Below are 21,732 nucleotides of genomic sequence, written 5' to 3'. Positions count from 1 at the left end.
TTTGTTGTGTAGATTGATTAAATCGGACAATATGTGTTCCCCTCATTTTTGTTAGTTAATCAATATAATAATTCTGAGCTTTTCACCATAAAAAAAAGCTACATTACCATAAAAAAGCTACACCATAAAAAAACTATAAAATGAAAGAAGAATGTTCACTTAAGGTAAAACTAAAAATATTTTGTTAGAAAATGATTGCTATAAAAGAGAGGACAGGAATATTCTCTTTGAAAGACCTTGATGTTTATTGTGATATCTTTTCTGTTATACAATCAATCAAACAAACAAAGAATAAATAACTAATTTTTTATTTTTATTTTGTTCTATGAGAAGTGCAATTTGCTTTTAGCCAAACCGAAACAACAGCCTGGTCTCATTGTTAATACGTAACTTTCAAAGACACAAAACGTACATTTTGTACGTTTAGAAAGGTGCTAAAACGTACAATATTGACGTAATTATGGCACTAAAACGTAAAAATACTTACGTTTTTACAGCGAAAAAACGTAAAATATTTACGAATATTTAATATCATAAAGATATATATAATTTCCATTTGATCGTTTTGTAGATAAATGTAAGATCCCTAAACCCCATCCCGAACCTAAACCTACCCATTTTATACATAATGTTAAAAGAATAAAACATAAAGAACAGAAATGTGTAGTAAAATGACAATTTTAGTAAAAATATAACATTAAAACGATATTTTGAGCCACTAATCCTACACCTACCCCTAAACCTACCCATAACCATTTCTTTAAACTGTTATAAATAAAAGAATGACAGACAATCAAGCGTAACCACAATAATTTATTTTTTGCGAAAATGTCAAAAGTGGTACCAAAAGTAGTTCAAATGATGATGAGTTCCAGTCATAGTCCTCTCTGGTGGTAATAGTTTTTTATAGGGTACAGAGCAGAATTTAATTTATTAATCCATGAAAACATGATAAATCCGGCTACCTCCGTGAAGGCGCGCACTCATTTCAAATGTCAATCCACTGAAACACGGCATGTCGCAATCTGTGACGAAGCAGGTGATAACCAATGAGCGTTCGATATCAGTGCCGTAAACCATGTCGTAACGCTTCTCGAGGGTGGCGCTACTTTCAAATTTGAATCATAACGAGCGCGAGCTTTGACTGTGACGGTTGCTGTTGCTGAGAATGAAGATGAAGATCACTGGACAAAGGGCTGAATTTGGATCTGTTACTTACAAACATATGGATTCTAAAGATTTGGAGTACAGCGAACAAATAAAATGGATGTGATTTGTGAATTTATGTTGTGCTTTGGTGTATCTTATGGTTGTATTGTCAGTCGCTGCATAGGAGAAAACGCCTTCTGTGTCTCACAGCAAACAAACTAAATATTACAAAATGGTTAAACAATTACAGAAATTTTATTCATAAGGTTTCAAATTGTAGTCTTGTTTAACATTATGTAATCCTCCGAAACGAGCAGCACAAGTCACGAACAGAAATGTTATTTCATATTAAGTAGATGAGTAAACTGCTTTTAAATAAATTCGACTAAAAACATCGTTAAATCATTAAAGCCACGATTTTAATATTAATACATGGGAATTCATATACATTCACACTTTACGTTACATGATTTACGTTTTTTTTGTTTTTTTTTTTGCTGTTAATACGTAAGTATTTTTACGTTTTAATGCTATAAATACGTCAATGTTGTACGTTTTTGTGTGTATGAAAACGTAAGTAAATGTATGTGTGGTAGAACCACAATTTACGTAAAAATACACACGTTATCTCATGAGATCACGTTGAAAACAAAACAGGTTATATTGATTAGATACATATAAAAATGCATTTTAAATAAATGACATGGTTGTTTCACTTTTTTGTGTAACCTTAAGATAATGCATAGTTAGGATAATAAATAGGCTTATCAGCTTTTAAGGGAAGGTATAATGCTTTCCACATTTTCTGATTATGTAAAGGTAAAAGAAAATGCAAGGAACTAAAATGTTAAATCGGATCACTATTTGGGTCACCAGTGAAGCAAGAACAACTGAGAACCATAGTAGGAAAAGTCTCTATCAGCTACTCTCATAATTTTAAAATACATCTTTACTTATGTGTCATTTACTAGCAAAACCACCCATGTATTCACATTGCTTTACCTATGCTTAACCACTCATGTATTCACATTGCTTTTCCCATAATGAAAGCAAAAAATTCACAGGAATAAAAGCAAAATAGCTCGTTCAAAGTCAGGGGCGTAGCTACGTGTGGCCAGTGCCAACCTTGATTGAAGCTTGGTCATCCCTCTGGCCACCCCTGTTGAGCAAGCATTTTGACAGCATTAACAGCTAACCTTTCTCCGTTCAAAGAACTATGACACTGGTAAAAAGGCCATGTACACACTCCAGCTGAGTTGTCACTTCACCTCTTAATATGGAAAGAATAACAATCCCAAAGATACCTATAATAAGTGGACAATGCAACACTGCAAGAGCGTGCTTGGCAAAGCAGCTTTACGAGCATAAACAAAAACACTGCAGAGCGAAACGTGGGATCAACGGTGAAACACGTTCATCAAGAGCATGTTTACATAGAAAAACAAAGGAAAATTTGAGCAGCGGAATGGAAAAAAAACCTTAAGGTTCAGCGCAACAAAATTATCAAATATATCAGGGTATAGCCTACATGGTTATACACGCTCACTCACAGTATTACTCACATATCCTGTGATAGCACAAATAAATGAGCAGCCATCTGCATTTGTTTGCAACGAAAATATAAATGAACACGCTGTTGCATATTTAAAAACTTTTAAACATTATTGCGATGTTTACTGATGATTATAAGCTGTTTGATCGGCTATAGGCTTAAGGAGCTCTACCAGTTATGGAAGGATTGCGTGGGAGACTCCTTGTCTATGAATTTATGCTACACGCAAAAATGCAATCATTACATGATTCAGTGTTTAACCAGTGTTTGTTGAGGTACAATTACATGAAATCCATTTTATGTGTGTTCCATTCCACATCAATTTTTAGGCCTATTTTCATACCAAAGAAATCACTTGGTCTTACCTGGCCACCCCTGAAAAAAGTTCTGGCTACACCCCTGTTCAAAAGTAGGCCTAGCCAATATTTGGTTTGACTTCATAAACTGAATAACAGGCATCCAGTAATTGTTCTTTATCAAATAAACGAAATGACCGGTCATATTAGTATGTCCACAGCAATTCTGATCTTTGTTTATCCTATGCTCTTATAGGCCTACTCTATTTCATTTTTTGTTTACCAATTTATCAAACTTTAAATTAACAGAAAAAAGTGTCATAACAAAAGAAACATTCATTATATGGTAATATTTAACACATCACAACAAACTTTTTTCATGTAATTCAGTATAATGTGGTCCTGTCTAAAATTATCAAACAAGAATCCTCTCAAATAAAATCATACACTGAAATAGGCTACATCAGACACTGAGATGCAACGAAGAACTGAAAATGTCTTAACGTGTATTAACGGGGATTCCATTTTATGATGTTATTTCTTTTTTTAAAGAATTATTATGATCCTTAAGAGATGTTAAAAATTTTAATAGAAATGTCCTTAAAAATCCTTTAACTTTGACAGGGTAACTTTCGAAATCAATACTAAACATGGTTTAGTGAGGCATATTCTGAAAGCAAATACCATTTCTTCAGTGAGCATGCTCACAAAAAAAAAAAAAAAAAACTGCCAAGTCTACAAACTCAAGGTATGAAGCCAAATGGTGGGTTAAAACTCCTAATTTCATGAACCACATCAATCAGCAAAATTTTAAAGACGGTCGGTGGCCTCTTGATCTCTAGAGTGGATCAGGCTATACTTTGATTGCATTGAAACATTGACTCTTTAGACACAATACATATTGTATTCTGTGACTTAACGCATTATAATGTCTTTTACATCAGTCGGCAACAGTTCAAACAACCAGGGGGTGGTCTTAATCTCCTCTGTAAGGACGCTCGAGTAGCGGTCTCAAACACTTCCCGAACCCCCTCCTTGGTTTTGGCAGAGCATTCCATGTAGTCATACGCTCCGATGCGAGCAGCCATGGCGTGTCCGTCCTCAGTTGTCACAGGCTCCTGTTTCATTCTTGACAGCTCACTTCTCACATTGTGATCGCTCCTCAAATCTTTCTTATTCGCCACCAAAATAATGGGCACATTAGGACAGAAATGTCTCACCTCCGGCACCCACTTTTCTGGGATGTTTTCCAGAGAGTCCGGGCTGTCCACAGAGAAGCACATGAGAATGACATCAGTGTCCGGATAGGACAAGGGTCTAAGGCGGTCGTAGTCCTCTTGCCCCGCCGTGTCCCATAAAGCCAGCTGAACTCGTTTGGTGTCCACTTCAATGTCCGCGACGTAGTTTTCAAAAACGGTGGGCACGTAAACCTCTGGAAATTCATCTTTGCTGAAAACGATTAAAAGACAAGTTTTTCCACATGCCCCGTCCCCAACCACCACCAGCTTTTTACGAATGTTCGCCATCAAGAGTTACACGAACTGAAAGTAGCAGAATAACTCGTAAAATGTATCGCTTACAAATGCGTAGGCAGCAGTGTTGCAGAACATTAAACATGATGTGTCAGTGCGGACTTTATAAGCACCCTGTGAGTTCCTAATATAGCAGTCCAATCGGTGTGAGGGAATGGCTCTGATTTCACTCTCTTTCCACGAGTCAAGTGTTGTCGGGACAGTTTTTGACTATTCTATTAGAAGAGTTACCCAAACACAAAGCACTGTGGGATAAACACTACCAGTACAAAAAATAACTAAATAACTAAATAAAAAAATAAAAAATAAAATGCATAAAAATAAATAAAATAATAATAATAATAATAATAATAATAATAATATTGCTCATTCAAGGATAATTACCAGTAAAAAAAAAAAGAAAAAAAGATGATGCTTATTCTTTATTATTTTAATTGACTTGAGATTGAGAAACCGAACTGTTATTCTAGTAATAAGGCAATTTGTGTTTTAGATCATAACTTTGGAAACCTAAGGGCTAGAAGAAACATAATTATTTTCCCCTGAATCCTTAAGTAAACTTCTACAAAATTTCATTTCCATCTGTTTATTTTTTCCACCATTTTGAATTTTCATAAAAACATACTTTTTCGAACTCTACCTAGGCTGTTGGTCTGATCTTCACCAAAATACTAGGTATACACAGTGGCAGTAGATCCTTTTCACAGACTGTGATGACACGTTTTAATGGTCATCAATATTGTAATCCTGCAAAGTTTTTTATATTTTAATTTAAAAAAAAAAATGTATGCACATTTATAACACTACTTAGTATTATATTACTTTTGCATCAAGTGTGAGGGTGTTTATGCAAAGTTCACAGTACAGGATTTTAAGTCCGATTTATGCCCGATTTGCAAGTTAACGAGCTCGCCGACTGGTCGGGCTGTGATTGGGGGGAAATCATTGGGTGATTAGCGTACGCCAACTCAATGACACATCAAAGATGCTCGCTGATATAGAAGGCATAATGGGTCATAATTCGCCATTAACCAAATGTCCGGCGTCCAGAAAACAGCATATTTTGAGGCGTCTTTTCATCTAAAACACTGCAAAAAACAGGGTTTTCTGGACACCAGGCATTTGGTTAATGGCGAATTATGACTTTATTCCATAATGAGGCATCAGCGTATGGAAGGCCTAATACAAGGGTGTGCAAACTCGGTCCTGGAGGGCCACTGTCCTGCAGAGTTTAGCTCCAACTTGCCTCAACACACCTGCTTGGAGGTTTCTAGTCTATGTAAGACCTTGATTAGTTGGTTCACGTGTATTTAATTAGGGTTGGAACTAAACTCTGCAGGACAGTAGCCCTCCAGGAGCAGGATTGGACACCCCTGGCCTAATATGTCTTAATTCACCATTAAACGCCTGGTGTCCAGAAAACACCATTTTTGCTGCATTTTAGATGAAAAGAAGTTGCAAAATATGGCGTTTTCTGGACAACAGGCATTTGGTTGATGGCAAATTATGACCTCTGTGGCTTTGCATACCTCATTAACGCCAGAAAAAAAATTAAATTCCCCTTTGTTTCATGAGATAGCATTTTCAAGCTGATTTTAGTCATCCAGTTCTCTAGTTATTTTATTTTTTAATAGTTACTTTTGAGTTAAGTACTTACTGTAAATAGGTATTTAATGATTTAATTTATTTAGTAAACTGCTACTGATCATCAGATATCAGCGTGAGCGCGACTCCCAACAACACTCATGGATGTAATGTGTTTTTGTTTGGTTGGTAATGTATTTGCAGTCCGTGCGCTTCTCAAAACGAATAACTTTTGTGTAATAATTCATCAGGCACATCATTGAACGGAGAAAACAACAGTTCTCTTGTAAAGTGAGAATGTTAAAATGTTTAAGGGGCGCTTGCATATGTGTATAATATTTCAGTTATCATTTGCTCGTGCAAACCAAAGAACTTATATTGACATGAAGTGAAAGCCAATAGAACGTTCCATTGCAACACCAGTGCTCAGCAGCAGCCTTACGGTTCCGCCATTTTGGAGTGAAAGCGACTTGGCAGTCCACTAGCTTCTTGCTGTCTCTATGGCAATATCAGCTGCTTCGTTTAAAAAAAAAAAAAAAAACATAGATTAAAGCTGAAATCCAACCTGAAAGATGACAACACAGAATAAAATATAGTGATCGTCAAATCCTTTTAACAGTTTATTTTACAGACTTTGTGTTTAAGCCACCTTTTTTCACAAAACCTTTGCTCTCTAGAAACCATATCAGTTTGGGTTGAAATTCTTTGAAGTTCAAGTATTAGCATTATAAACACTGAATTAATACCGGCATATGAAATTAAATTAAGGACATGCATCAGAAAAATTGGGAATGTAGGACAAGAAATACATAACAGGAATATAACAACTTGACAGTAAACTTTTTACAGTATTGTCTTATATTAATGTCTGTTAAAGCAAGACTATGTAAACAAAGAAACACAGCCACTGTGTCCAAAAGTGGCAAATATGGGATAACAGACACAGCTATCATGTTCTATAAGATCATCATGAATGTAGTGTGGTCCAGGGGATTAAAACATACAATATATATTTCAGACCAAGTGGAGTAATAATAACTAATAATAGTAATAGTAAATGTGTAAAGTTGCATAAAATGCATTCTTTTTTCCGCTTTGACTTCTCTTTCATTGTCATTCTGTCTGTTTCTGTGTATCTGTTGTCCAGTTGGCATTTTCACTCCAAAATGGTGGCTGTGCTACCGAAGCTCCACCTAGTGGCGTTACAAAAAAAAGCATCAGAGTTTCGGCTCTAGGTATCTGTCATTTCCCGTTTCACTTCTCGTGTGTGTATTTGTGACAAAATGTGGTTTGGGGACTGGATAGAGTCGTTGGGTGACAGAGTTGTTGTCAGCTAGTGCAGTGTGTAACCGTTAACTATAGGGCAGTAATTGTTCTATTACCATGTATGATGAATGTAACGTGTTAAATGTGATTTAGTTGATGACGTTTTGTTTTTCTTGATGTATGTTCACTCTAACATGAGGAAAATGATCTAAATATGCTCCAGTGATCATTATATCTAACTATAGTGTTTTATTAATTGTTTTTGGGTTATAAAATGTTTGGTTATTCAGGTTAATGCGTTAATATATAGCGTTAATGTCTCTGTAAAGCCCACTCTGTGATCGCATTTGGCGCACTTGCTAGTCACGTGACCAGGCACTGAGGGAAGCATAGAAAGCCATTTCACGAGTTCACACAAACAAATAATCAGATAGTAAATAGTATGCGTAATAGTATGTGTATTTGGCGTGCTGTCTGAGGAGAGGGCTCCGAGCTCGGTATTTGGCCTGAACCCAGAGTACTCCCCCTGTATTTCTGGTTAGGAAGTAACCAGGTGAGTGTGAAGAGACGGGGTGGTGGAGGGATGCTAAAAAAACTGTCAAGGAATATGGGTGAGTCGACTGTGTTTATATATAGGCCTTCACTAATGCTGTTTGGGTAGATATGTTTAGTACTGATTGTTGACAGCTGGCTGAAATGACATGATGATTAGTCAGATTATTTGAACATTGCTCCTCCCGAATTTTGTTAATAAAACATAATTTCACGAGTTCACACTTACAAATAATCAGATAGTAAATAGTATGCGTAAAAGTATGCGTATTTGGCGTGCTGTCCGATGAGAGGGCTCTGAGCTCAGTATTTGGCCCGAACCCAGAGTACTCCCCAAAAATTGCAACCCAATGCAGGACAGCAGCCGGGAACATTGCTGATGACCCCCAAAAAATTGCAATGTGCAGGCTGATTGTGCTGTTTGGAGGGTTAGTTAAAGGACCGGGAGATTTCTCACAACACTGAATGAAGACATTACTGTTGCGGCATTGAAGGCGGCAGTGGAGAGAATAGCCAGAAGAACTGAGCTCCTCCGGGAGCTGAGGCAACATCACTGCTGCGACAATGAAATAGAATATACCTCTTTTTTGAAATGATGGTATTAGTTGAGTCAGATATGTTTTCAGTTTTGTTTCTACATCTTATTTCACTTCTGCTGACGAATCGTATGGTTTGGCACGAGTGAGAAGCCCTGCACGCACGGATTATATTGACAAAATGGCGATGTTCGGAACTGTGGGGGAGTTCGTGGAGGAAAATGGTGACTGGCTGGAGTATATGGAGCGTCTAGAGCATTTTTCGCTACGAATGAGATCGCGGACGAAGATAAGAAGCTCTCTATCTTGTTGAGTGTATGCGGAGCAAAGACTTATAAGCTCATGAGGAAATTGGCAACACCATGAAAGCCGGGTGAGTTGGCTTACAAAGATTTAATCGACCTGATTCAGAACCACCACAGCCCGAAACCTTCAGTGATTGTGCAGCGTTTTAAGTTTGGCAAAGAAATGCAGGGGCAGCAAATCTAAAATGAAAAACTCAAAGGATGGGGGTAAACCTCACTCAAAAGCACATCACATTGTGGAGACTGAGCAAGCCTTAAGATGGAAATAGATACGGGAGCTTCAGCATCGATCATCAGTGAGGAGACTTATAGGAAGTTATGGACTAATGATCAGACACCAACATTATGTGAGTCTTCTGTTAAACTGAGAACGTATACAGGAGAGATTATTCCAGTAGTGGGTGCAGTGAAAGTGAACATCGCCTATGGCAGTCAGGCCGCTGAAGCTCGCTTGCTCATGGTCAAGGGAAAAGGCCCAAGCCTGCTGGGAAGGGACTGGCTCAGTAAAATTCAGTTAAACTGGGGTGAGATTAGGCTCATTAAAGGACTTTGTGCAAGGGACGTGGTTGCGAGGTATCCAGAAGTGTTTAAGGATGAACTGGGCACCCTGAGGGGCACCACAGTGAAACTTTGTGTGGAGCCCAATGCTACACCTCGATTCTTTAAACCCCGGTCTGTTCCATATGCAATGAAGTATAAAGTGGAAAAGGAGCTTGAGAGGCTGCAGCAGCTGGGTGTCATTGCCAATTCAGTTTTCTAATTGGGCAGCCCCAATCGTTCCTGTGCTGAAAGAGGATAGTACAGTCTGCATTTGTGGAGACTATAAGCTGACAATCAATCAGGCAGCGAAGGTGGAGACATACCCCATTCTCGATGGACTTGTTCTCGATGCTTGCTGGAGGCAAAACTTTCACTAAGCTTGATATGAGTCACGCCTATCAGCAGTTGTTGCTGGACGAGGAGTCAAAGCAATATGTCACGATCAACACTCACAAAGGGCTGTTTAAATACAACAGGCTGGTGTTTGGGGTGGCGTCCAGCCTGGCCATTTTTCAAAGGACAATGGAAAACCTGTTGCAGGGGATTCCACATGTGGCAGTGTACCTCGACGACATTCTGGTCACAGGGAAAACGGAAGAGGAGCACCTCAATAACCTGGACCAGGTGCTCAAGAGGATGTCGGATGCAGGGCTGCGGCTAAAACAATGCAAATATACGTTCCAGGCAGAGAGTGTAACCTACCTTGGACATCAAATATCAGCACAGGGCCTCTATCCAGTGCCAGAAAAAGTCAGAGCCATCAATGACGCCCCCAAGCCAGGAAATGTGTCAGAGCTTAAGTCATTCCTGGGCATGGTAACTTATTACGGGAAGTTCTTGCCTGATCTATCAACTGTGCTAGCTCCGTTGTACCAGTTATTGCAACATAATTGCTAGTGGAAGTGGGGAGCGGCGCAAACAGCTGCCTTCACCAAAGTCAAAAATCTGTTTCAGTCAGCCAGCGTGCTAGTCCATTTTGACCCTGAGAAAGAGCTTACGGTGTTGTGTGATGCCTCTCCATATGGCATTGGGGCAGTACTGTCGCATGTGATGGAGGAGGGCTTAGAGAAACCCATTGCATTTGCATCAAGGATGCTTACGAAAGCAGAAATAGGGGTACTCTCAACTAGACAAAGAAGGCTTGGCCATTGTATTTGCTGTGAAGCGTTTTCACCAATATTTATATGGCCGTCCCTTCACAGTTTTAACGGACCATAAGCCATTGATGAGCCTGTTCAGTGAGCATAAGAGCATTACTTCCATGGTGTCGGCCCGTATCCAGAGGTGGGCACTGACATTGTCTTCCTATCAATATCGAATAGTATACAGAGCAGGGAAAGAAAATGCCAATGCGGACGCATTAAGCCGGTTGCCACTTCCAGACACCCCTGCGTCCACTCCTCTGCCTCCTGCTGGAAAAGTTGAGTGACTCACCAGTGAGCGCGAAGCAGATCAAAACTTGGACGGAGAGAGACGAGGTCTTGTCAAAAGTCAAAAGATTTGTGCTACACGGTTGGCCATCCATCGTTGTGGATGCTGAAATGAAACCTTTTGAGAAAAGGAAAGATGAGCTCTCAGTTCAGGATGGTTGTATCTTGTGGGGTTCAAGAGTGGTGGTACCTCTGCCAGGACGGGCCAAAGCGTTACAGGAAGTCCACATAGCCCATCCTGGGGTATCACGCATGAAAAGCTTAGCGAGGGCATACGTATGGTGGCCTAATATGGATCGAGACACTGCAAGGAGTGCCAAGAAAACCAGAAAATGCCCCCACCAGTTTCTCTTCAGCCCTGGGAGTGGCCTGACAGGCCTTGGTCCAGGTTGCACTTGGATTTCGCAGGTCCGTTCATGGGTCGGATGTTCTTGGTCATAGTGGATGCCCGCACCAAGTGGCTGGAAGCACACATCTTGAAAAACATTACAGCTGCCGTGACAATTGATAAACTGCGTCAAGTGTTTTCCATACATGGACTGCCTGATGTAGTTGTGACTGATAATGGACCGACCTTTACGGGAGAGCTGTTTCAAGAATTTGTCAAGTGGAATGGAATTAGACATATTCGTACAGCACCTTTCCATCCTGCGTCGAACGGGCTGGCCAAGAGAGCGGTGCAGACATTGAAGGATGGCTTAAAGAAGATGTCAGGAGCAAATGTTGAAACTAACCTCTCTCGTTTTTTGTTTCAGTATCGAATTACACCGCAGACTACTACAGGCCTGGCGCCTGCAGAGATGTTACTGGGATGGAAACCAAAATCTCACCTGGATTTGCTGCATCTGGATGTTGGGGAGAAAGTGAGAGTCCAGCAAGAGAAGCAGAAAGCTAGGCATGACAAGCATGCGAGAGAATGGAGTTTTGGGGAAGGGGAGACTGTCTTTGTCAGGAATTTCGCCAGAGGTCAGCGCTGGTTACTGAGAGCCATTGTGAAAAAAAGTGGTCCCCGCTCATGTGTAGTGAGGCTGTCAGATGGACGTGATGTCCGTTGTCATCAGGATCATGTGAGGAGCCGTCACGTGGCAGAGCCGTGGGGTTGTCTCGATCAAGCCGGAGGGGCTGAGAAAAGGGAAAGTTCTGACTTAGAAGAAAGCCGGGTTCCTCAACAGCTGCCATCCACACAGAGCTCTGAGGTAACGGCTGTCTCTGTGCCGCAAGGGGTTCCTGTGCCTCTGGAAAGTGTACCAACTTTCCCAGGGTAAACTTCAGAAGCTTTAAGGAGATCACAACGCCAAAAGAAAGCACCTAATAGGCTAAATCTTTAGATTACAGTGGGAATCACAGTTAAATAGCCTAATGGGTTGCTGGGGAAAAAAAGGGGATGTTCTGACTGGACTGTGTGGGGTTGGTAATGTTGATTCTTAGGGGGAGAGATGTTATGATAATGGGTTAATGTACCTTTAAGAAAGGTTTTAGTTTATGTTATGCGGCCCCTTTAAGGGTGTGCGTGTGCGTTGCATAGAGAAGTGACTGCAGAGTCATGTATAATGTTCTGTGTTGATATGCCAAAGAGAGTGACAGTGTAAAGCTTTCACAGTTCTGCTAGCCACTGCCTGGCCTCCATTTATTACAATTTTTGCAACCATTGTTGTCTGGTCTGCTCTCCCTCACACTGCAACAGCTGCATCTCACCTAAATGTTGCGTTCATTCCACTTAACATCTTTAAGCTTGTAACACAATCAATGTATGGTAAAGTTATAACACATTTCCTGTTTCCCCTTTCTCAGCATAAATTCATTGCCTTGCCACGGCCAAACCGTTCGAGATATCAAAACTCCGCTCACAATTTAGCATCCTCAGTGTCTTGACTTCAAACTGACCGAGTTTGGTGGTGATTGGATTAATCGCCTAGGAGGAGTATATCAAATACCAGATCATGCGTTTTCCAAACAACCCATAATAGACGACTTCCTGTTGAGCTGACATATAACTTAGAGCACGAAAGTTGTTCGGCCTGATGAGGTCTATATATGTACCGAGTTTCATACAAATACGTGCAAACGTGTTTGATATATGGACCAAGTTTTTAGACACCGTTCAAGGGGGCGCTGTCGAGCCCCCCTGCCCGGCCCTGATGGCCGACGATTCTGATGTGTGTGCAAAGTTTCAAGAGTTTTTGAGCATGGTAAAGGCCCCAAAAATGCCCGAATAGTCAAAAAAAATAATCCCCCTAAAGAAAACAATAGGGCCTTCGCCTTGGGCCCTAATAATCCTTGGAAAAACAATAGGGCCCTGCGCTTTAGTGGCTTGGGCCCTAATAATAATAATCCTAAAGAAAACAATAGGGCCTTCGCCTTCGGCTTGGACCCTAATAATAATAATAATAAACGGAGCAATTCCATTACGGTCCTCACACTATCAGTGCTCGGGCCCTAATAAACGGACAAAATCCAATAGGGTCCTCGCACTTTGGTGCTCGGGCCCTAATAATCCTTAGAAAAACAAGAGGGCCCTGCGCCACCAGTGGCTTGGGCCCTAATGATCCTTAGAAAAACAAGAGGGCCCTGCACCACCAGTGGCTTGGGCCCTAATAAACGGACGAAATCCAATAGGGTCCTCGCACTTTGGTGCTCGGGCCCTAATAAAATACTTATAAAAGATAAGATTAAATTTAAATCTCTCTCTCTCTTTCTTTTTCCCTGCTTCTGGACCCTAGTTGGCCGTGGCATACCAGTCCCTGCCATGTGCGGTTCGGAATAGTTGTGGGTGGGTGTGAGGTGGATTTTGGGACCCTGGGCCCTGCAGCACCTCTCCTTGATGGCCGTTGCAACATGACGCTGGCGGGGGTCATGAACTTATGCCGTGGCCATGGAGGGACCAGAGGCAGCCTTATAATACCTTATCATTAATAGCTGTATCAATATTACAGCTATTTGTCAGGCACACAGACGGAGGGAGGCAGGTAAGTGATAAACAGGATGTTTATTTAGAACAGAGGCACGGATTTGGCAGAGAAGGTGACAGGTATGTAGATAACAGGAAACACGTGGAATGAAGACTTAGCTGGAGTGGGTAATGTAACCTGTAATTTTGCAGGGATGGTGAGAAGAAGACAGACTGGCAGACACAGGAAGACGGATGGCAGACGGGAGTAGACGGAAGGCAGGTAATCCAGGTAAGTAGCGGGTAAGGAGTCCAAGGTACGTATAACGTTGTGCTCTCCGTAGACAAGACCAGACAAAGTGAAGGAGTGAACATGGGGCTTAAGTAGTGGTGTGCTCAAGAGTGCTAACAATGGTGATGGCTTTCAGGTGCAGGTGATTGATGAGTGAGTGCAGGTGAGGATGCTGGGAAATGGAGTCCAGGGAAGGTGAGACAGACGGTGACTGTGACACTATTACTACTACTATTATTATTATTATTATTAATAACCGTATCAATATTACCATTATTAATATTATTGCTATTATTATTATTATTAGGGGCCAAGCACCGAAGGTGCGAAGGCACCTACTGTAATCGTTAGTTTTCTTACTATTATTATTATTATTCTTCCGCTCTTGAAGTCTATGGCAGCCCATAGAACCGTATGCTAAAAAGCTGTGAAATTTGGCACACTGATAGAGGCCAGTCTCAACTGTGTCCATAGCAAATTTGGAGTCTCTAACTCAATCCCTCTAGCAAAATTTTTTTTTTTTCACTGATTCCTTGGCTCAAGACGATTCAATTGCACCATTTTCCATCATGAAGATTTTCCCGCCATTGTGATTTTTCCGAAAAACCTACTTTTTCAAACTCCTCCTAGGCCGTTTCACCGATTTTCACGAAAATTGAACCAGAGCATTTTGAGACCAAGCTGACAAAAAGTTATCAAAAGCTTTTTGATAGAACCATCCGTTCTCGAAAACAACACAAATGAATTAGACGAAAAGCTAGCCAAATCAGATTTGAGGCTATATCTCCACAACGCTTTATCGTATTCAGACCAAACTTGGTACATTTCATCAGAAGCATGACTAGAGGCAACATGCAGTGTTTCGGCATAGCGCCACCTACTGGTCTGGAGATACGAAAAATGGCTATTTTTGCTTATAAATTCTGATGGGTTGGTCCTAAAATCATAAATTTGGTCTCGTTAGATTCGGGGCATCATGATGAATCGAATAGCCAGTTTTCCCATATCGACCATTTTGGCCGTCGGCCATTTTGAATTTTGTGCTAAAAGGAGCCTTGAAGGAGCCTGAGAAGGAGCCTGAGAAGTTTCGAACCAGCGCCACCTAGTGGAGAATTTTTTTTTCATATGCTTAGAACTTTTGATCTGGTTGACTTATTTTCATGGGAGTCATATCTTTAGGCTCCTGAATCCTTGCCGAGTCCAACGATACCAAACATGCTAGGTTTCGACTTACGGTTTGTGCGGTGTGGTGATTTAGCACGATTGCGAATATCTTAGAATAGAATTAGATGAAACCAGCACAGGAAACACGAAACCTAAGCTGGTTAGACAAAAGTCTCAACCCAAATGTTAAAATTTTGATAGGAAGTGGCAAAAAAATCAAAACAAAGTCGTCCATGGGTCATTTTTTATGATATCATACATTTAAATATCTATAACTCCAAAACAAAATGAGATATTTGCACCAAATTTGACACACACATGTATGGGGTCACCTTGAGGACACATACAAAAATTGGTGGGATTGTGCCTCTTGGTGGCGCTATAATTGAACAAAACATGAAATTTCCATTAACTACAATACAGTATTATGATATAAAATGCTATATTATATGAATGCATTGATGTACCATTACGAAACTCAGTATGTGCCATTGGCAGATGCTCTCAAGGTACTCACAAGGTTTTGAAACAGCGCCTCCTTGTGGTCAAATTTTATAATGAAATTTTAAAAAAATGCTAATAGCTTTATATAAATGTTGCCTATTGTAATGAGACTGGTCTTATTAGATTCCATGGGTCATGCTGAGCACATTGATGCCAATTTTGCCACAGTTAGCCAAACTTCCGGTCAGTCATTTTGATTTTCTTGTAAAACATACTTTTTCGAACTACTCCTAGACCGTTGGTCCAATTTTCACCAAAATCGAATCGTATCATCTTCAGACCATGCTGGTAAAATGCTATGGATTTCGTATTGATATACCACAGCAACAAATTAGAGGCTTGATGCCAAAATGGCTCTTGAGGCTGTATCTCTGCAATGCTTTGACATATTGACACCAAACTTTGCGAGTGTCATTGTCACCTCACTCTGACCATACCTCATTAATTTAATCACAGCGCCACCTTTTGGTCGAAAGTGATAAACCAGTAAATCTTATTATTGACTGTATTTGTGATTTTTCAGCTCTTTTGCCTAAAATGATCTTAATAGGTCTTTAATTGCTCACTGTTGCAGTTGGTCTGATGCTCACGGCCATGTTGGCTGGCTTCTTGTGCCTCTTTTGTGCTTGGCCCCGTAATTGCTGCTTGCAGCTATATTTATTATTATTATTGCTACTACTATTGCTATTGTTTACCCTCCTCATCCTCCAGTTTTTTTGTATGATTAATACTATTATTATCATCATTATTATTATTGTCATCAAATTTTTTCTTTATTTCATTTATTTATTTATTTATTTTTATTTTTTTAACTATGGTTATGTCTGTTGTACTTCTCTACATTCTCCTTTATTCATCACTCCTCTCGATTGCTCCTGTCTGCCTCGCTGCTCGCTGCTCAGATTGGTTTGCGTCTGTAACTCCGTATAGCTTTGTTTTGAATCTCTTACTTTTATTCATTGTTGCTTATTTTTTTATTACCTTATATGTAATATTGCCTACCACACTAATCTGACGTCGCTAGCTTGTAATCTTTGAATCTAAATCGCTGTTACAACGCATTTGCATTTGCAGCGCTAGCTTGTTAACTTGTTAACAGTCTCTCGCGCGCTCCTTTTTCAACGCGTTCTTCAAACAGCTGTGGTAAGTCGGATCAGTCTACAAACACGGTGAGTCATGTCATCCTCTCCCAGCATTGCTACCTGTTCCATTTGCCACATGTTTACCATAGCTCTCTCTGTCAGCGACGAGGGATTTACATGTCATAAATGTAGGGAAATAGTCAGGCTGACAGAGAGAATCTCAGAATTAGAGACACGCATTCAAACTTTAATCGAGGATAGTAAGAATGCAAGGGCTTCAGATACTGTTTTGGATGCGACTAGCTTAGTGAACTCTGTACATTGTTCGGTTTCGGCTGTAGAGGTAACGGTGAGGCGGCCTAGCCGCGGAAAACACCACTCTTCCGTTCCAATAAGAACATCAAACAGGTTCTCCCCACTCAGTGATACACCCACTGAGAATCCTGCTGAAAGTGCCCTAGTTATTGGCGATTCTATTACACGGAACGTGAAAATAGAGACACCAGCCACCATAGTCACATGTTTGCCGGGAGCCAGAGCACCTGACATCAAAGCAAATTTAAAAGTGCTGGCTAATGCTAATCGTAAATACTCTAAGATTATTATTCACGTCGGCACTAATGATGTTCGACTTTGCCAGTCGGAGATCACTAAAATTAACATTGTGTGAACTCGCAAGTACAATGTCAGGAGAAGTAATTTGCTCTGGCCCCCTTCCTGTTCGTCGGAGTGATGAGATAGTTAGCAGATTATCATCACTCAATGGCTGGCTGTCTAAGTGGTGTCCGCAAAATAATATAGGTTTCATAGACAATTGGAAAAGTTTTTGGGGCAGACCTGACCTGTTAAAAAGAGATGGTATTCATCCCTCCCGGGATGGTGCTGCTCTTCTCTCTAGTAATATGGCACATAGTCTTAGAACTGAAACATGACAAACTGGGGCCCAGGTCAGAAAGCAGACAGACTGGCTAAACCGACCGTCTGCTAGCTGCCTCACGTTACAGAAGTCAGAAAATTCAGATAACTCCCAACACATAGAAACTCTTACACCTAGATATTTTCAAATAGAGACTGTGTCTGTACCCCGAATTAGTAAAAACAAAAAACTTCCAAACCCATTTAATGGTAAAAATTTAATTGATGTTCAACAAATAAAAAATAGAGATAATAATGCTAAACAAATGATAAAACTCGGGTTGTTAAATATTAGATCCCTTTCTTCAAAATCACTTATTGTTAATGATATTATCAAAGATAATAATCTAGATGTGCTGTGTTTGACCGAAACTTGGCTAAAACCGGACGATTACATTACTTTAAATGAGTCTAGTCCTCAAGGTTATGATTATCGACACAATGCCCGTCAGAAAGGCAAAGGGGGAGGTGTTGCTGTAATCTATAGTAATATTTACAGTATTAGTCAGAAGTCTTTCAAATATAATTCATTCGAAACTATGGTACTTTACATAACATTATGTAAGTTGACATTTGTGCTGGCTACTGTATACAGGCCACCAGGACACAATACAGACTTTATCAAAGAATTTGCTGACTTTCTATCAGAGTTAGTACTAGCTGCAGATAAAGTCCTTGTTGTTGGTGATTTTAATATCCATGTAGATAATAAGAAAGACGCATTAGGATTGGCATTTGCAGATATTCTAAACTCTATTGGTGTTAGACAACATGTGTCAGGACCCACTCATTGTCGTAATCATACTTTAGATCTAATATTGTCACATGGAATCGATATCGATGCTGTTGAAATTCTGCAGCAGAGTGACGACATCTCAGATCATTATCTAGTCTTGTGTATACTACATTTAGTCAAGGCGGCTAAACTGCCTCCATTCCATAAATATGGTAGAACCATCACTTCTACCACTAAAGATTGCTTTATAAATAATCTTCCTGATCATTTTCATCGCCTTAGCATACCAGACAGCTTAGAAGACCTCGATGTTGCAACAGAAACTATTGCCTCTGTCTTTTCCAGCACATTAGACTCAGTTGCTCCTTTGCGTTTAAAAAAGATTAAGGAAATTAATCCAATGCCATGGTACAATGAGCACACTCGGGCCCTAAAGTTAGCAGCCAGAAACATGGAGCGTAGCTGGAAGAAATCAAAACTAGAAGTATTTCGTATTTCGTGGAGAGAGAGAATGATTGAGTACAGAAAGGCCTTAAAATCTGCTAGATCTGCCTATTTTTCAAAACTCTTAGAAGAAAATAAACGCAACCCTAGGTATTTATTTGATACAGTGGCTAAATTAACAAGAAATAAAGCTTCAACTTCTGATGTTTCCAAAGAGCACAGCAGTAATGACTTTATGAACTTCTTTACTTGCAAGATTGATAATATTAGAGAAAAAATAATAACCATGCAATCGTCTACTACAGTATCATGTCAGATAGTGCATTGTAGTGTCCCTGAGGAAAAATTCAATTCATTTACTGCTTTAGGAGAGGAAGAATTGTCTAAACTTGTTAAATCATCAAAATCAACAACATGTATGTTAGACCCTATACCGACTAAGCTATTGAAAGAAATGCTTCCAGAGGTCATAGATCCTCTTCTCAATATCGTCAATTCATCTTTATCATTAGGATACGTACCAAAACCTTTTAAGCTGGCTATTATTAAACCTCTTATTAAAAAACCACAACTTGATCCTAGAGAATTAGTCAATTACAGGCCGATCTCAAATCTCACTTTTCTGTCAAAAATACTAGAAAAGGCAGTATCATCACAACTATGTTCCTTTTTTAGAAAGAAATGGTATCTGTGAGGATTTCCAGTCAGGATTTAGACCGTACCATAGTACTGAGACTGCTCTCATTAGAGTTACTAATGATTTGCTCTTATCATCAGATTGTGGTTGTATCTCTCTATTAGTGTTACTGGATCTTAGTGCTGCATTTGACACTATTGATCACAATATTCTTTTAAATAGACTCGAAAATTATGTTGGCATTAGTGGAATTGCATTGTCATGGTTCAAATCATACTTATCTGACCGTTATCAGTTTGTAGTAGTAAACGAAGACATGTCATATCGATCACAAGTTCAATATGGAGTACCACAAGGCTCAGTACTAGGACCGTTGCTGTTCACTCTGTACATGCTACCCTTGAGAGATATCATTAGGAAGCATGGCGTTAGTTTTCACTGTTACGCTGATGATACTCAGCTCTATATTTCTTTGCGCCCTGACGAAACTTACCAATTCACAAAATTAACGGAATGCATAGCTGATATAAAAAATTGGATGACCAGTAATTTCCTACTACTAAATTCAGAAAAAACAGAGATTCTAATTTTTGGACCAAAAACTTCTTCACGTAATAACCTAGAATATTGTCTAACACTTGATGGCTGCTCTGTTAAGTCTTCGTCGTCAGTTAGGAACCTGGGTATGCTCTTTGATACCAATCTTTCATTTGAAGGCCATGTTACTAGCATCTGTAAAACCGCATTCTTCCATCTTAAAAATATATCTAAACTACGACATATGCTCTCAATGAAAAATGCCGAACAGTTAGTTCATGCGTTCATGACCTCAAGGCTAGATTACTGTAATGCTCTACTGGGTGGTTGTTCTGCTCGCCTGATGAATAAACTACAGCTCGTACAAAATGCAGCAGCTAGAGTTCTTACTAGAACCAGGAAGTATGACCATATTACCCCAGTTCTGTCAACACTGCATTGGCTTCCTGTTAAACATCGTATAGATTTTAAAATCTTGCTAATTACTTACAAAGCACTAAATGGTTTAGCTCCCCAGTACCTGAGCGAGCTCCTAATTCATTATAGTCCTTCACGTCTATTGCGATCTCAGAATTCAGGCCAGCTGATAATACCTAGAATATCAAAATCAACTGCAGGTGGTAGATCCTTCTCCTATTTGACACCTAAACTCTGGAACAGTCTTCCTAGCATTGTTCGGGAAGCAGACACACTCTGTCAGTTTAAATCTAGACTAAAAACGCATCTCTTTAACCTGGCATACACATAACACATTACCAATTTATATTTTCAAATCCGTTAAAGGATTATTAGGCTGCATAAATTAGGTCAGCCGGAACCGGGAACACTTCCTATAACACCTGATGTACTCGTTACATCAGAAGAAGAATGGCATCTACGCTAATATTAGTCTTTCTGTTTATCCCGAGGTTCACCGTAGTCAACCGGATCCGGGCCGTATCCAGGTGAGACCAAGGACCCGCACCTTGACACGACCACAACGCAGCCCTGACGTATCAGCAGAGATTGAGTCAACTAGATCATCCACTGTGAGGGCCTCATCGACACGACAGCCACGACACAGTTCCTCAACAACCGTCCATACCGGCGTGATCCTCAATACGATCCTCAATTGGATGGAACTGAAATAAATACTTTTAATGTTGTGATCCTATTGGACTTATGATAGCAACCTGAATTGTAACAAAGCACTGTTGGCCAGAGGAGAACTGGCACCCCGACTAAGCCTGGTTTCTCCCAAGGTTTTTTTCTCCATTTTAACACCAATTTGCCACTTGTCTGCCACCTGATGTCACCTGATGGAGTTTGGGTTCCTTGCCGCTGTCGCCTCTGGCTTGCTTAGTTGGGGACACTTGACATTTGACTTGACATTTGATATTCAACAGTGCTTTGATCTGCCTGCATTGACACTATTCTTTAAGAGCTGCTGTGCAGCCAAACAATGTACCAGTTATCAATGTAAAGCTGCTTTGACACAATCTACATTGTAAAAAGCGCTATATAAATAAAGGTGACTTGACTTCATATATTTCCACTCCCACACCCAGTTACACTTACAGTTACACACACACACACACACACACACACACAAATCTTATTGGCTGTTATGTATGTTTTGTTGGTCTTTGTATTTGTATTTTGCATTTAATTTCTCATTTGTAAATATTGTAATTGTCTGTTTGCATAATAAAAAAAACAAAACAAACAGACTGTGTTCTTAGGGGTTCACCTGGATTCCGTTCAGATGCAGGCCTGTCTGGCTCCTGCCCGGATTTCCAGTCTTGTTACATGT

At 40.0% G+C, this 21,732-nt stretch overlaps 3 protein-coding genes across 3 annotated transcripts in view; all 3 read right to left on the bottom strand.

The window, feature by feature from the left end:
• The window catches only part of LOC127502714 (DNA polymerase zeta catalytic subunit-like), an 845,784-nt gene that overhangs the window by 519,642 nt on the left and 304,410 nt on the right, over positions 1-21,732 (bottom strand). The window lies entirely within an intron of this gene.
• The window catches only part of LOC127502738 (uncharacterized), a 237,575-nt gene that overhangs the window by 52,561 nt on the left and 163,282 nt on the right, over positions 1-21,732 (bottom strand). The gene's annotated exons all lie outside the window — the stretch shown is intronic.
• LOC127502742 (rho-related GTP-binding protein RhoB) lies at positions 794-4,632 on the bottom strand. Its single transcript, XM_051876041.1, has one exon. The coding sequence runs from the start codon at positions 4,521-4,523 to the stop codon at positions 3,933-3,935; it is 591 nt and encodes a 196-aa protein (XP_051732001.1). The 5' UTR covers positions 4,524-4,632; the 3' UTR covers positions 794-3,932.

The sequence above is a fragment of the Ctenopharyngodon idella genome, chromosome 20, assembly GCF_019924925.1.
Source record: "Ctenopharyngodon idella isolate HZGC_01 chromosome 20, HZGC01, whole genome shotgun sequence".
NCBI lineage: Eukaryota > Metazoa > Chordata > Actinopteri > Cypriniformes > Xenocyprididae > Ctenopharyngodon > Ctenopharyngodon idella.
This window is presented reverse-complemented; position numbering and strand designations above follow the sequence as displayed.

Excerpts from the sequence above, each read along its gene's own strand:
- LOC127502742 (XM_051876041.1), bottom strand. The coding sequence starts at position 4,523 with ATGGCGAACATTCGTAAAAAGCTGGTGGTGGTTGGGGACGGGGCATGT.